This window comes from Daktulosphaira vitifoliae, unplaced genomic scaffold, assembly GCF_025091365.1.
Source record: "Daktulosphaira vitifoliae isolate Bord-2020 unplaced genomic scaffold, ASM2509136v1 Scaffold_2, whole genome shotgun sequence".
In the NCBI taxonomy this organism is placed as follows: Eukaryota; Metazoa; Arthropoda; class Insecta; order Hemiptera; family Phylloxeridae; genus Daktulosphaira; species Daktulosphaira vitifoliae.
The window spans coordinates 40,900,615-40,917,591 of record NW_026099573.1 but is presented as its reverse complement, the minus strand read 5'-3'; the positions used below and the strand labels follow the sequence as shown (position 1 = coordinate 40,917,591).

At 23.8% G+C, this 16,977-nt stretch overlaps 2 protein-coding genes across 7 annotated transcripts in view; one reads left to right on the top strand and one right to left on the bottom strand.

Moving 5' to 3' along the window:
• The first annotated feature begins 2,658 nt into the window (after positions 1–2,658).
• The window catches only part of LOC126899469 (uncharacterized), a 46,202-nt gene continuing 31,883 nt past the window's right edge, over positions 2,659–16,977 (top strand). Inside the window, exon 1 of one of the 2 annotated variants that reach the window (XM_050674427.1) lies at positions 2,659–2,907. In XM_050674427.1, the coding sequence (XP_050530384.1) occupies positions 2,815–2,907 (93 nt within the window). In that variant the 5' untranslated portion in view covers positions 2,659–2,814. Of the gene's footprint in view, positions 2,908–9,304; positions 9,417–16,977 lie in introns of those variants that run through there. The other variant, XM_050674430.1, reaches the window with a different exon arrangement.
• LOC126899461 (structural maintenance of chromosomes protein 3-like) overlaps positions 5,403–16,977 on the bottom strand; it is a 22,112-nt gene continuing 10,537 nt past the window's right edge. For 4 of the 5 annotated variants that reach the window (XM_050674414.1, XM_050674418.1, XM_050674417.1 and 1 more), the window contains 9 exons: positions 12,547–12,709; positions 12,306–12,491; positions 9,254–9,397; positions 8,188–8,403; positions 7,751–7,887; positions 7,502–7,688; positions 6,938–7,120; positions 6,513–6,653; positions 5,404–5,862 (listed from right to left, as the gene is read on the bottom strand). In XM_050674414.1, the coding sequence (XP_050530371.1) occupies positions 5,791–5,862; positions 6,513–6,653; positions 6,938–7,120; positions 7,502–7,688; positions 7,751–7,887; positions 8,188–8,403; positions 9,254–9,397; positions 12,306–12,491; positions 12,547–12,709 (1,429 nt within the window). In that variant the 3' untranslated portion in view covers positions 5,404–5,790. Of the gene's footprint in view, positions 5,863–6,512; positions 6,654–6,937; positions 7,121–7,501; positions 7,689–7,750; positions 7,888–8,187; positions 8,404–9,253; positions 9,398–12,305; positions 12,492–12,546; positions 12,710–16,977 lie in introns of all 5 variants that reach the window. The other variant, XM_050674415.1, reaches the window with a different exon arrangement.

The following is a 16,977-nucleotide window of genomic DNA, read 5'->3' as shown; positions in this document are numbered from 1 at the left end:
AACGTGTCATTTTATCAAGAAATTTTTATTTTATATTTTATGTATATTTTTTTTTCTAGGTAATTTATTGTAACTTTTTATGACATTATTTAAAACATTTTACAATCAAGCAAATCAATTTTTTTAGAATAATATTGTGATGTATAACTTGGTTATTTTCAACAAAAATAAGTTATAATTTTGTATCAACATATCATTCATTATGTTAACAAATTAATTGTGATTTTATTAATGATTTACATTATACATTATAGATTAATAGTTATTGTGATAATTAAAAATTGATTTAGTTACTAAATTAGTTGATTAATAATTTTACTAAAATTAATTCAACATAGCACTGCTGTAACATTGATGATTTTTTATGTAACTCAAAAGATTTTTATTTAAATATTTTGGAATCCCATGGAAATAAAACATTTCTGTATTCTTTACATTATGGCAAGATTACAAGTTTATTAAATTTATTGTATAATACGAATTTAAAATAATAATGTATTATAACTGAATTTGGCGTGTCTAGATAGGAGCTTAGAGGGAATCTTGCCCCCTTAAGCTTAAAATTAGACCTCTCAACGTCATGATTCATAGACCTTGGTAAATTTTATAAGTTGCTACTTTATATTTCATTATGATTAATTCTAGTCATGTTTAAAATATATTTGAAATGTCTTTGGTAACATAAAATAAAAAATTGACATAATCTAGCTAAAAATGTATTTTAAATAACGTGTTACATGACAATATGTTAATATAATCAAAAGTTTCTGAGAAAATGAGTGTCTTATCCTTAATTGATCATCCTTTATTAGTTTCTACACGTAGCCGAGATGCTATTGGTTTTAAAACGCCGTATAAAAAAAGTGTAATCTACAAACGGGTGCTAAACGTAGGAGAATTCTTGTATGTGCGTTTTAATAACAATACAGCGTCGTTAAACATAACCCAATTGCTCAACTTTTCTAAATCTTCAAATGCCAAAATTTTAAATAATAATAATATAAAACTGATTATCGCCAGTCAAAATTTTATTTAGACCATTCTCCATACAAAATTACAAATATAACAGGTTCCGGTTTAACTTTCTAAAGTTACCCCAAAAATATATCCATAGGAATAATTTTTTATGGATTATAAAAAAGAATTAAAAAGAATTTTAATCTATACATTAGTGTAGTTTTTATCTCTCCTTTATATATTCTTTTTCCCACCATTGATAGTTTTCTTACCCTGCATTTTCCTTTTATATGACATTATTATATTACTTAAAAATTTAAAAACTGCTTATTACTGTGTTAAAAACTTATACTATACTAATATAGAAGTTATTTAATACCTTCTCAGCTATTTACTGCAGCGATTAATGCAGCCCTGAAGAACAAACAATAGGAAAAAATGTCTAATGTTAAAATTTGTTTAAATTAAATTTCCAATAACAGTTGTAACTAATATTTTTTTCAACAAACCGCTCATTTGATCAGAAAGGTACACGTCCATAAGTACGTATCGTATGAAACGGATCAATTTGTGGTAGTGCGTCCACTGTATCCGTTGCAATCGGATTGCCGATGCGACTTTTTTTAGTAACATTCGTATGACGTCATTCGCACCAGTCGGAAAAGTTGCCCTTTCGATCAATTTCGTCGGCATTACCGACAGACCGATACGTGCGATCCGTCCGCTACCGGCCAGTGGACGCATATGTACAACTTACTATACTAATTACTTTACTAATAATTCTAAAATCCGTTTCATACGATTCACCCGATGCGTACTTTAATGTAACAAAAACTGTAGAAATGAGTTTTTATATTTATGAAATTTAACATAAATTTTGTTATAGTTTTCAACAAATTCTAGAGGTAGTACGATAAAATTTTGGAAAAAAATCACATCTATGCATTAAGGACTCCGTTTATACATAAAAAAAAATCATTATTTAACGAAAAATAGAAGGTTGAAAAACACTCTATACATTTTGGTTGTAAGATAAATTATCTACTAATCAACAATTAAAAAACCAGCAATTTTAATATTTAATCATTTTGTTTCAAAAAAAAGAAAGTGCTGTTTAATATAGTAGATTTTATTTTAAAAAATGTAATTTTGTATATTGTTAATTATAATGTAATATGCTTCATTAATATGAAAAATGTAAAAAAAACTTATATTTCATTATTATATTCATTAATATATTTTATTTTTAAAAAGTTAATAAGGTATAAAATAACTGTAATTATATTACTAAAAATATTAATTAATATATACACAATATATTATATATATTATTATAAAATTATATTACTCCTATATTATTGACTATTTATGTCGTCATTGTAATTGTCATTGATGAGCAAAAAAAATTGTCTAATGTCTTTGAAAAATCAATATGTGAATGATGATTATTCAATATTTTAAAATAATAATAATGTTCAAATAATACAAGAAAAGTATTCATCATAATTAATAATACATTTATGAATAAATGAAATTTATTAAATAATGAATGCATAGAGTAAATTTTTACTGTTTTACATTGTTATTACACTGTTGTTACATTATTTTTTTAACAAGTATAATAAATCAAACTTCATGAGTTTAACGTGCTTTTTGATATCACAAGAGTTTAATATTTCAATTTAAACACTTGTATTTACAGTACATTACATTACTATACGTAGTAACTGTAAGACGTAATTGAAATTATTATTTTTAAATTTTGCTTAATCAGTAACTATGAATAATTAACAGTAATTGAAGTTTCATTATTGGTATTCGAATTTTTTGTATACAGCTTCAAACTATCTAAAAACTATGTGGCAATTGATAGTGTTGTATTTTTCCGGCACACTGATACCTCAAATCTTGAGCGCATATATTGATGCATACCCCACGGAAAAAGACCAGGTAAAAATTAATTTTATTACGTACGGTAGAATCTATTCATACTGGTGCTGTGAAAATAAGGTTTAACGACCTCATAACATATGTCCCATTTTAAATGTTAAATAAATTTAATATAAACAATCATATTTGATTTTTAACATGAAAATACCAAACAAACATCTTTTAGAACAGCGTATGTAGGTTAAAATATTTTAAAGGTCACTAAACTAACGCAATTAGGAAGACTAGTTCCAATTGGTCATTTTAGAAAATAATAAGACACAATTATCAAATGTTTAAAATGTAAATAAATGGTTGTCTTATGTACAGATGATAAAAACGACGTTTTCTTAACAGTATTTAAGCCAAAATTCTATAAAAAAAATCCTATCTTTAGTAATTTTCACTGGCGTTATCCAGTTTGCTATATATTTGACTTACAATGATTTTAAAATAACATTCCTAAAAAATAATTTTAATTATTTAAGTCCCCCAAAAAACTTGAAATCGTATTAATTATTTTATACTAGTAGCATCAATTTTAATCAAAATTTTAGCGAATTCCATAAAAAAAATTGTTTTTTTTTTTTTAATAATTTCTTTGATTTGTTATTTTTTTTTTTAATACATTACTTAAAAAAGTTGTTTCATTTTGTACTGAATATTGAGAATTAATTTTTAAAATCATACTTTTAGCTTCGATGCGAAGCTGAGAAGGTATTGGTTTTACTATGATGTGTTTTTTTTTTTTTGTGTCTGTTACCACTTTTTCTCAGCTCTCACCGAACGGATTTCTTTCAACGATACGTCAAAAGATCACAAATCGTATCTAGTCGAAGACATTACCCTTCAAAATTGAAAAAATTTCCCTCGTTCCCCGTAAATGGGGGAAACCTCCAAAAAAATTACAAATTTAAAAATCGCTAATTTTCGAAATTTTTTCAATTTTTTTTACTAAAAACTGCCGTAACTTTTTCAAAAATGAACATATCAATATAATTTTTTTTTTATAGATGCTTCGTGTCTTTACATATTATTTAGTATATTTTTTTTGTAAATCTGACACTTAACCTGCCCACTGGGGGGATTTAAAATGACGACTTTTTTACAAAAAATTAACTTTTTCAACTTAACTTTTGAAAATGTTCCGGAAGGTCTGACACTTTTATAAATATTTTAAATTAAAGGTAATGTAATATACTTTATTATGGAAAAAAAAATTTGACCTCTTGACTTGTCTTCACGGCGAAAATGACTAACGAATGCTATTTTCGTGTGAAAATTCTCTATTTTATTATTTATATTATTTTTTAACTTTATAATGCTATAACTTATTGAAAAGTTTATGGACCTACACAATTTTTTTATGAGAAATATTTTTTTAATAAACCCTTTTTCATTCGACATACTTTATAGTAATTGAGATATTAATAAGGAACCAGCAGATCAAGTAGCTTTTGGAATAAAACACCAATTTTTTTAAAATTAAAAACTATCTAAAGATTTGCATCGAAGCGTTTATTTTTGATAGTGATTTTAATCACTGTCAGATATCATTATACTTGATCCAACTATNTGATTTTAATCACTGTCAGATATCACTATACCACGTCACAACTGTGCCGCGACCCCCCTGTGCTGGGTTTTTTATTTATTTATAATACAAATATATAAAAAACGATAACACAGGTATATTAGGTATTTTAAAATAAACAAACAAAAATAAAATTTGAACACAAAAATAGCATGTTTTTAACTGCGGCAACCGTTTGCACGTAGAAGAGATAAGTCGTCGAGACAATTTTTTTTTTTTTAATTTATAATGCTTAACATAAGCTTTAATTTGACATATGTTTAAAGGACACAGTATTTTTAATGTCTTCAACTAGAAACAATTTGTGATATTTTGCCGTATAGTTGAAAGAAATCGGTTCGGTGAGAGCTAAGAAAAAGTGGCGACAGAAAAAAAAACACATCATAGTAAAATTCATACCATTTTAGCTTCGAATCGAAGCTAAATCAATAACTTACATTGTCTTTCAAATGACCAATTCAATAAATGTATGATATTGTTAGTTGCTGAGATGTTTGAACAAGTTAAATCAAACTTAATTAGGTTAAAAATAGAGTAATGATATTCTTTTTATACCCTACATAAAAATAGTCCAATGAGAAATGCCTTAAAATAAATAAATTAAAATTTAATAATATTAACATATATTTATTTAAATTGTTCATAAATGTTATAAAGGAATTCATACTAAGATATAAATTATTTACATATAAATGTTCATTTATAAAAGTCGCAATGCTTGGTTTCATGAACCATTTTAATAAAGTGTAATTAAAGAATAAGCACTAAAATTCATTGAATACTTGATATTAAAACATGAAATAAATTTGATTATAGCTTATTAACATTGTTACAACTTCGTAACATGAAGAGTGCAAATAAACACAAAAAAAAAACAAAATAAATTTATAACAAAACATTATATCATCCATATACACTAATAATAATAAACTGTTATTATGTTTTATTATTATTTGTCAGTTTATTTATTTGCTTAAATACAGTTAAACTACTATTTTTTTTCATACTTTTAAAAATTCAATTTTTTCAAATTTATCTAAGAAATTATTTTTCAATTATAATAATATCAAAAACATGTATAACATCTGATATTTGAAAACAAATCAAGAAATTTACAGTATAACAAAAACAGAAAAACTCAACAAAATAAAACAAGGGAACAAAAGTAAAATATCTTACAAAATATTTAAAACTCAATACAAACAATAGTCCTAGCTTTATAATAGCCCTGCAAAATACAACATTAAAATAACAAAGAAAAAATCTATACAAATTCATTGAAAATAAAAATTAGTTCTTAACAATATTATTTAACCATGCGATTCATCATCTTCGACAAAATCATAAGCTATATCTCGTGTAATACTATCAATATGACTGACCTATTTATAATATATAAAATAAAATGTAAATTTTAAATTATACAAAATATTTTAATCTGCTTAAGATCAAAAAGATAAAAATTTGTGAAAATTATAGGAAAAATACTTGAAAAAAAAAACCTTTTTTCTTAATATTCATGGAAAAAAATTAGTTATAAAAAATTATATTTTATAACACAAATTTGTCTAAGTTAATTATAATAGCTATGTTAAAAGAATACTTTGTCAACTTATGAAATAATTAAGGTTCAGGTAATAATAGATACATAATAGGAATTTATAAATGATGGTGTTTGGAAATAAAATTATGTGACAATATTCTTAAGAGTAGTAAAAATTTAAATGGGTAAAATTATTTAAAGAAATTAAAAATGTGTTTCCTTTAATTCTATTCAAAGTTAAGAAAATATAATATTCTACTAATTTTTTGAACCTTTTAACTCAACACTTTGTATTTATTTCAAAAATTGTATTATTTAGTAAAGACAAAATGAAATGTAGACCTATATTTTATGCAAAACTAGAAGATTTACAAAATATTACAATAAAATGTCTTTTAATTTTTACTATCTTCCAAAAACTTTTAATTTCTGAGTTTTTATTTTTCAAAATTTCAACTTTTCTGGAAGTTTCATATTTTAATTAATTACCTTATTGCGAAATTTAACTCCATAAAATTTGTTGGCGTAAAGCAATAATTCAGGTCTAAATGTAGAAACAATAAATTGAGCATGGTCAGAAAATTCATGTATCATATTAGCTATTGCAGTCCGATGTTGAGGGTCTAGGGCCTAAATATAAATATTAAAATATTAAGAATAATGATAGAATATTCAATTTAATATTTTTCTAAGGTAATAACTTAGATATGACAGATATAGATATAACTTTTTTTGAAATTAAGCAATTTATTGCTCAATTTCTCATTACTCTTAATTAATAAGTGATAAGTTGATAACACACAAATGAGAAATATAGTTTCATTTCATTTGATCATTACATAAAAAAAAATTATTTATGCTATTATTTTAGCCATACACATTTTTAAAATAAATAAAATGATGCAAGTACTTACATGATCAATTTCATCAAACAAATAAAATGGTGCTGGATCACATTTTTGAATAGCAAATATGAATGCCATAGCAATTAATGATTTTTGACCACCAGACAATTGTTTCATTTCACACATTTCTGTACCATGATCATCAAAAGAAACTTTTATCATAATTCCAGTATAACTATCAATATTATTTTCCTAAAATTTGTTTTGTTTTTAAAAATTACCTTGCATTTTTTTTTTTACAATAAATTATTTTTTTTTTTTTTAATATAGATAGATTTCAACAAAAATACACCACAACATCTGTTAATAATAAATAGATAAAACTGTTAAATCGAATATTTTTCAGATTATTTCAACTTGTTAAAAGTATTTTAATACCTTTTAAATAATTAAAATATATTTTTGAGATAAATAATTTAAAGGGCCTAGAATTGCATTCAATTGCAGGATCGGACATTTGATTAATTGTGATTATTTTATTATATCTCATTACTAGACCATTTTATTTTGTATTTAATTCTAAATTTATAAATAAAATTTTTAAACAAGTTATAATAAAACCACAATACTTACATTTTCTGAACTCGATGTAGTAGAATTATTTTCATTAGCTGATTTCATTACTAGTTGTGCAAACCCATTTGGCACAAGTTTTTTAAATACTTCAGTAAAATACATTGACACTTGTCTGTATGTGAAAAGAATTGCTTCACATTTTTTTTGTTCTAATACATTCATTAGTTCTTTAATTTTTATATAGCTAAACAAAAAACAAAAAATTAAGCATCTATATCTAGTTTTTATCATAATTGAGTAACATACCCTCTATCAAGTTCTTGTTTTCTAGTTATTAATTTCTCTTTTTGTTCTGAAAAACATACAAATTGATCAAAAGCTTTTTTATTGACATTTTTAAAGCGCTTCATATTACTGTTAACATTTTCTAACTCCTTAAATAACTGAAAAATAATAAAACAGAAAATTTTAAAACAATTAAAATAATAACTTCAATAAAAATAAAACAGAATTATGACTACTATTGTTGGTTCAATTTTAATAAAAAAAATCATAATTATTAAAATTTATGCTTCACATACAGGCTGCTAAGATTGTCAATTTGAAGATGTGTTGTAGTCAGTTTTTCTAGTGGAAGCTAAACCTTTATACAGATTTTTAGCAATAAGCAAATGGGTGTATAAATAAAATATTTAATAACTTAATTAACACTCAAAGAATTTAATTATTAGCCAAATACTTACATTCTTCGATGAATAATCGGAATATATGTTCATTAATTCTGCATTTGGAAAAGGTCCAAAATCACTAATTTTAGCTTGACAGTCAGTCATTTTTTTTTTTAAGGCATTTTGTTTAGATAACTCTGTAACTAGATTTTGAGACTCATTTTCAAGTTTTTCTTGAGCATCTCTTTCAGCAATTTTCCATGTATCCAAATCAGTTTGGTAAATATTTAGCTAAAAATATATTACTATTAAATAAAAACAGTAATAATCTTAATCAATTGGATTCAAAACACTAGAATAGAAATAATTAAATATTAAGTTTGCATCAATTTAATAAAAACTTTATTATAATGATATTAATTTTATAACAATTTTGAGTCAACAGCTTTACTTTTTTTTTTAGAGGGGGGAATTGTAACTTTATATCTAATTTTAACTTCTATCCTTATTTAAATTTTTAAAGAATCTATATCATGCAATTTATATTGTCCTCAATGCTAAAGTTTTGAGAGAAGTAATATTATTCTAAATACCAACATTTCAATATAAAACTTTATTTTTCATGAATAATTATTCTGATTTTTATAATTTATAATAAAATTAGAAATACTTTAAAAAGAAAAAAGAATTTTACAATATATAATGTCAGCATTTAAAATTTTTAGGTATCAACTTTGATTCTTTTGGGCAAGTTTTTTTAATAAATAAAAATATAAAACAATTTTTAGATACATCCTGGAATAATAGTTTTGATTATTTTAAGATTTTGAAAATCGTAAAATAACACTTTTTTAAGCTTTTATTGTGAAGTAATTTAATTATATAAACACCATTTAAATATTACATGTTAAAAATAAATAATTATGAAACCCAGATTCTAAATAAAAGAACGTAACTACATTTTAATTTTAATGAAGCAAACAAATTATCCATAATAACTATTAGACATAATTATTTCTACAGTGGTCTAACTAAAATATATTGAGGAATTGAATTTTACAATTGAATTAAAGAAATAAATAAGAATTACTATACAAACCCACAATCTTTAATATTATATTATTAATAAAGTAAAACTTACTTTTTTCATATAGTCTTGAAGTCTTTCATCATTATTTTTTATATTGATGTTAAGTGTCTCCAGTGTTCTAGTTACAGATTCAAATTCTAATTGGCTGTTATTTAAAGTTCTTTTCCGGTCTTCATAAGATATTTCTTGCATTGCCTGAAGATTTTGTTTCGAGGTAATATTTAATGATACATAACTATTAATTTATGAGAAACTTATTAGTAAAAAAATCTATAATAATGCAATAATATTGTATTGTCGGAACTGTAAAGCCACAAGTTAAAAAAAAAAATGATAGCACAGTGGGAGTCAGAACACAGTATTAATGTGTGATAGTTAGGACAAGTATAGTGATATCTGATAGTGATTTTAATCATTGTCATAAGAAACACTTCGATGCAAATGTGTAGCCAGTGTTTACAAAAAAAACATCAACTCTTATTTCCTTAATTATATCCTGATTAGTAGCTTTTAAATTAGAAGTATAATTTATGAATAACATATATTAAAGCAATTAAATATAGTATGTAATTAATATTAAGAAATTTAATATGTAATTTTTACGGAGAAATAATAAAAAATGATAAAGTATATTTTGTCACTCTTATAAAAAACATGTATAGAAATTATAGGGGGATTTGATGCAAGACTTTATAAAATTTTTTTTTTTTACTAATGAATAAATAAAGTTTTCTACAAGAAACATTCATCAGAATCAAAAATATACTTTTCTAAATCAACTTTACGCATTTTTTTCAAATTTGAAATTAGACTTCTTTTATCACTTCTCAAGTTTGATATTATTACAAAAATGAATATTTACTTATAAAAATAATTAAAAACAAAAAAATTGTTTTTAAATTTTTAATGATTTTGATTTTTAATATGTTAAAAATAATTAGTGCAAAATATTACCAACCTATTTTTTGGTCTTAAAAGTTGATTTTTGAAAGTTTATTATAAAAAAAAGTTGAATTTGTTATCATAACATCAAGTTTGAAATTTACATTAGTAAAAAGAAAATTTTATAAGACTAAAAAAATAGTAATGTGAAGATTAATATGCAGTCAGGAAATTTTATAATTACTATTTACTGTTAATTTATCAGAAAAGCTCAATATTTTTTTTGCATTTTTATCATAACAGATCACTTAAATAAAAATCATAGTATTAATTTTTAAGTAACTATATTGTTTAAAAATATTCTACAATTGGAATATTGAGTACTTGATTAATTTTAATGATTTACTTTAACTAAAAAACTAATCAAAATGTTGTTAAAAAATCACTTAATTGAGCATATTATAAAATTAGATTTTAATTGTAAACATTCATTGTTAAATTCGGGTGAAACTAAAAATCATATTTATAAAAATGATTTATATAGCAATGTTACTAAAAAAATTGGAATATTATAGACTGGTTCTAGCACACACTAATAAAGTAAAATAATGAATAAATTACATAGTACAATTATTTAATTTTGTAGTTAAAACCTATCATCATATCAAACCTAATTTTTGACAATAAATACTTTAAATATATTAAAAATTAATAATATTAATTGTCTGTATAGAGAAAGCTGGTAAACTTTTAATTTGATAAAAAGTATTTTTTTTTCAATTTTTGAGAGTAATATCTTTAATTAGATAGTTGTGATCATTTAATTAAAATCATATAATTTAAAAAATTGGTCAAGTGAGAGCTGAGAAAATAAATGAGAACCACAAAAAAAAATCACATAGTAAAATAATTTTTATATGAATAAGAAATTTATTCGAATGAGAGACTATAATAATGGGGTCCTTATATTCATTTAAGTTATTGTATCTAAATGAGATAAAAATCGAATGAGTTATATCTTTTTTTTTTTAACTCAAAAATCTTTGTAAGGTATTTTAAAATAAAATACAAAACCGAGAATTACAAAAAAAAAAAAACATATTTTTAAATATGGTAGTCATTTCCACCATAAAAATAGTGTAAAGATAGTTTTTTTTTTTTTTTTCATATATTAAAAATATATTATATAAGCTTTAATTTAAGATATAAATAAAAGTATCTTTATTTCAGGAACATTTTCAAAAATTAAGTTGAAAAAGTTCATTTTTTGTGAAAAAGTTTTATGTGCCTGTGGGCACATAAAGGGTCAGATTAAAATAAAAATATATGATAGGTAAATACTTAATGTAACTATAAAAAAAAAAATTGTTTCTATTAATCTATTTTTCAAAATGTTATGGCAGTTTTAAGTAAAAAAAAATTTTGAAAATTAGCAATTTTTTTGGAGATTTCCTTCATTTACATAGAACGGGGGAAATTTTTTCAATTTTAGAGTGTAATGTTTTTAACTAGATACGATTTGTGATCTTTTGATGTATCATTGAAACATATTAGTTTGGTGAGAGCTGAGAAAAAGAGATAACAGACACATAAAAAAACACATAGTAAAATTAATACCTACTCAGCTTCGTATTGATACTAAAAGCAAATGATTAGGAAATCCAATATTTAAGTTCTAAATGAAACAAATTATATTTTTACTGACCAAAAAATAATGCTAAGAATTTATTCATATATATATTCTATTTTTAACATGTTAACTTATGAATTCTTGTAAATTTTTTTACACAAATTGAAAGAACAAAAGTTGTATTTATTGTATTAAATGTATAGTATCACTTTATAGCACACTAAATGTTTCATTCATCTAGTTAAAATAGGAGGATGTAATACATTTTTTTTTAGCTTTGATGTAAAGCTAAGAAGTTACAAATAATTCATGCTGAACTACAAATTTTTAAATTCCAATTATACAATAATTCAATATATGACTATTTTTCTGACTCCAAAAAAAAAGAAATGATAGGAGTCATATTTGATTTAATAACCAAACTGCACTAAAACTTCACATTCATATTCTGTATAATTAAGATTATTAATAAATATAACTATAATTGATATAAATAATGTAATAGTGCCACTACTTCAAAAAAAAAAAAAATATGTCCAATTGATAAATAAAATTGTAACCATATAACTCTAACAAAGCATCATATTCAACCTGTTTAAGTTCATCTCGTCGTTTAATCAAATTATTGTTGAGTAAATTTTCCAATTTATTTTTATCAGCTTCAAACTTGACTAACAAAGCAAAGTTTGATTCACGTTCTTGTCTTAATGATTTTATTTCGTCATTTAACATATCAATTTCTTTTTGATCATTAATGGAAAGTTGAGTCAGAAGCTCCTAATCAAATATGAAAATAAAACATACACATAAAATTAAATGAAAATAATCATACTTGATGAAGTTCAGTTTCTAATTCATTTTTTACAATTAACATTGATTCCAAATTTGACGATGCTTGAACTAGTAATTTTTCATTTGATGCTTGACAACTTTGAATCACTCCAAGTTCTCCTTTTAACAGATTTATGTCAGCTTTCAAATTATCAATATTGCTTCTAAAAAATTATTACCAGTCTATTAGTTATTTATCACATACACACATTATGTATAAGTAAATTTTCAACACATTTCAACTGTATAAATAAATTTAACTTATCATATAGTAATAAATTCAATAACAAAAAGTAAATTACAGTAGGGATCTAGCAAAGTGGAGTTGAGGTATTTTTAAAATTAGTTTTCAGACAGCAAGGAAAATCATTACCCATTTTTAAAAACTATTTCAATATAAAAATACTAAAAATTTCAATATTAAATATTATAAGACAATTGTAATTTTTTGGGACATTTCTCTTTATTACAGGGTTTGAAATTTTTGTTTTCAAAATTATGGCGCTAATAACTTTAACTAGATACATATTGCAGTTTTTTGACATATTATAGAGCAAAATTGGTCAAATAAATGTGGAGTAGGGTGTCCCTTATTTATAAAATTTAAAAACTACAAAGTGCCACCCCCTAGAATTATTCGAATACATGAAAAAATAAATTGTACAAAATTTGGAGACGATTGGTCAACTCTAAGACGTGCCCCAAGGGGGTTAAAAATAACCCACCAAGGGTGATTTTTTAGTTTTTTATGTCTATCTCAAAAACTTTAGCTTTTGCGAAAAAGTTTATTCGACCTTTTATGTAGGTATACAATTTTTCTATAAAAAGTATATATACAAAAATTTTCGAAAAGTTCTTATTTAGCCCTAAAAAAATAAAAACGTATACAGAGTGTTTAGTAAGTCAGGAAACGGGTTTCTATTGTTCTCATTGTTACAAACAATGAGAACAATAGAAACCCGTTTCCTGACTTACTGAACACCGTGTATGTTTTATTCTTACCGTTAAAACTGTTAATTTATAAATCGTTCATTATAAAAACATAAAAAAAATTCATTTAACCGTTGTTTTAAATTGAATTTTCTATACATTTTTAATTCGGCATTTTTTCTATTATTTACTATTCAAAACCTACAATTTTTTTTAATTTTAATTAAAAAAAATACATCAAAGTAAAATTAATACCGTCTCAGTTTCACATTGAAGCTAAAATAATGTTCACTTACAAATTTATATACAACCAGAAACTATATAAACTTGTAATAAAAATATATAATGAACGAATATTATTTAAATAATTAACTTTTTGATTGACAATTCAAATTAGCCGCGAAACAAAAAAAAATTTCAAACAATAAATGGCCTTAGCCATCCAACGAGCATGATGGATTGGGCCAGGAATTTTAAAATAAATTCTATGTAAAGCTGTTTCACCAAAAAATATTATGACCAATTCTAAAAGTTCCTCGAGGTTGGTATTTTTTAATTGTTTAAAACTAAATTTCAAAATATCGTCTTTTTTTGTTTTTAACTTTTCTAAAATAACAGTATCTTCTATTCCACTTAAGTAATTTGTTTTAATTATTTTTTGCCAAGACTTTTGGAATTTATTAAAAATAGGAACATCTGGTTCGGATGACGTATTAAATTTTACTTCAAAAACACTTTTCAATATAATTTCATAAATGTGATGTCTGCATGGTAAGTATAATATATAACGCCCTAACATTTGCATGGAATTTATTTTAAAATTCCTGGCCCAATCCATTATGCTTGTTGGATGGCCAAGGCCATTTATTGTTTGAACATTTTATGTTTCGGGGCCAATTTGAATTGTCAATCAAAGAGTTAAATATTCGTTCATTATGTATTTTTATTACAAGTTTATATATTAAACAATGGTTTAGTGCACCAATGCTGCATTAGCGCCAAATTTAGATTTACAATTTATTAAAAATATAATTGATTATGAACCAATAGATAAAGATATTTCTAAAGTAGTTTTAAAAAAAAATGTCGGGTCACTTATGGTAATTAGTATCCGAATGGGCAGCATTGGCTTTTTTTGATGATGATTTATGTGAAGATACTAAAATTAAAATAGTAAACTCATTAAATAATTGGGAAGAAGATCTATGTACAAACAAACGTATAGTAGTAGAAGTAAATGAAATTTATGATTTTAAAAATAAAAGTATAGATGATTTTATTTCAACTGAGTCAAAAAAGTTGTTTGAAAGATATGACATTGAAACAGATTTTTTAAATATCAATCCTTTGTTGTGGAAAGACAACAGTCAATATATATCGGAGAAAAAATAATAGTAAATATTTTAAAAGTAATAAATGATTTGGCAGAGAGGGGCGTGAAATTCATAGAAGAGTATAATAATATTTTAACAAAAGTCGAAGCACAAAAATAATACCTATTATAGATTGTTACAGAATACCGGCTTTGTTTTCCTAATTGCAATAAATACACATTTATTGCCAAGAATTTTAAAAAAGATAAAATATTTAAAATATGTAGTAAATTTTTTTAGTATGTTTTTTCTTTGTAAATAGTTTCTGGTTGTATATAAATTTGTAAGTGAACATTATTTTAGCTTCAATGTGAAACTGAGACGGTATTAATTTTACTTTGATGTATTTTTTTTAATTAAAATTAAAAAAAAATGTAGGTTTTGAATAGTAAATAATAGAAAAAATGCCGAATTAAAAATGTATAGAAAATTAAATTTAAAACAACGGTTAAATGAATTTTTTTTATGTTTTTATAATGAACGATTTATAAATTAACAGTTTTAACGGTAAGAATAAAACATATACGTTTTTATTTTTTTAGGGCTAAATAAGAACTTTTCGAAAATTTTTGTATATATACTTTTTATAGAAAAATTGTATACCTACAAAAAAGGACTTATAAACTTTTTCGCAAAAGCTAAAGTTTTTGAGATAGACATAAAAAACTAAAAAATCACCCTTGGGGGGTTATTTTTAACCCCCTTGGGGCACGTCTTAGAGTTGATCAATCGTCTCCAAATTTCGTACATTTATTTTTTCATGTATTCGAATAATTCTAGGGGGTGGCACTTTGTAATTTTTTAATTTTATAAATAAGGGACACGCTANGTGGAGTAATTGTGTCCTTAGGCACCACAAATAAAAAACACAGCAATAAAAAACCAATAATTAATATTTTTAATTTATCTTAAACTATGATAATAAGAACTTTAATATTAATATTAATTCTTAATATAAAATATTCAATATGTTCTCAAAAGTTAGTTCTTAAGCTTTTATATTCATTAAAATTATATTTTTGAACAATTATTTAAAAGAAAGCAAAAGTCAAATATATAATTAATAATACACATTAAAGGCTGGTTATTAAGACACATTATTCAGGCTCTAGACTTAATTGGTATTGGTGATCTACTTTTATCATGGCTTCAATCATCTTATAGGTAGATAGCAATTTTTTTAAGCTGAATAATATATCTTTTAACTTAGATCACATTACATCTGGTGTTCCTCAGGATGGTCACCTAAGCCCTCTTTTATTCTCTATTTTTATTAACTCTATTAATAACCATCTTCAGAAGTCCCGTTATCTTCTATATGCTGATGACATAAAAATATTCCTTAATATCAAGTCTACATTTGACTATCTCTTCCTCCAAGATGAGCTCAATTTATTCTATAGTTAGGCATCCCGGTGTCTTGGTCACTCCTTTAATTTTTCTAGGTGTAATTTTATTAATTTTTTTATATCTCGTATACCTATTCTTCATTCTAATTTTTTAAATGGCACTCTTCTACAGCGACTATCTATTGTTAAAGATTTTGGTACCTACTACTCCTACTCATTTTCTTTTAGTTACCCACATCGAAATCACTGTTGGCAGAGTATTAGAAGTCCTTAATTTTATAAAACAAAATTTCAAGCTCTTTAAATCCATAGCATGCCTGCATTCCCTTTATTTTTTCCTTGTTTGCTCTTTACTTGAGTATGATGTAATTGTCTGGCACCCATTTCTTATTAAAGACCAGTTACGCCTGAAATGTGATTAAAATAGATTTTTATCATTTGCTAATTTTTAACTTAAACTATCTAAATAAGATCATGACTATACATACCTACAGTAAACTTTAAATATTTTCTCTCGTCAATCTGATATTAATGTTCATCTTCTACTGAACGGGTATATTGATGCAAATGATCTTTATTCTTATATTCTCTTCCAAAACCCTTATTATATTTGTTATCAATGCCTTTTTTATATTCCTGGCCACACTACTTCCTATAGTCACAACCATCCTCTACATTGGGTAGTTTCTTAAACTACCTACTATATACATTGATTAATTACCTTTTGATCTTTATTATTATTTTTTTATACTTGATTTAGTGTATTTTTTTTTTTTTTTT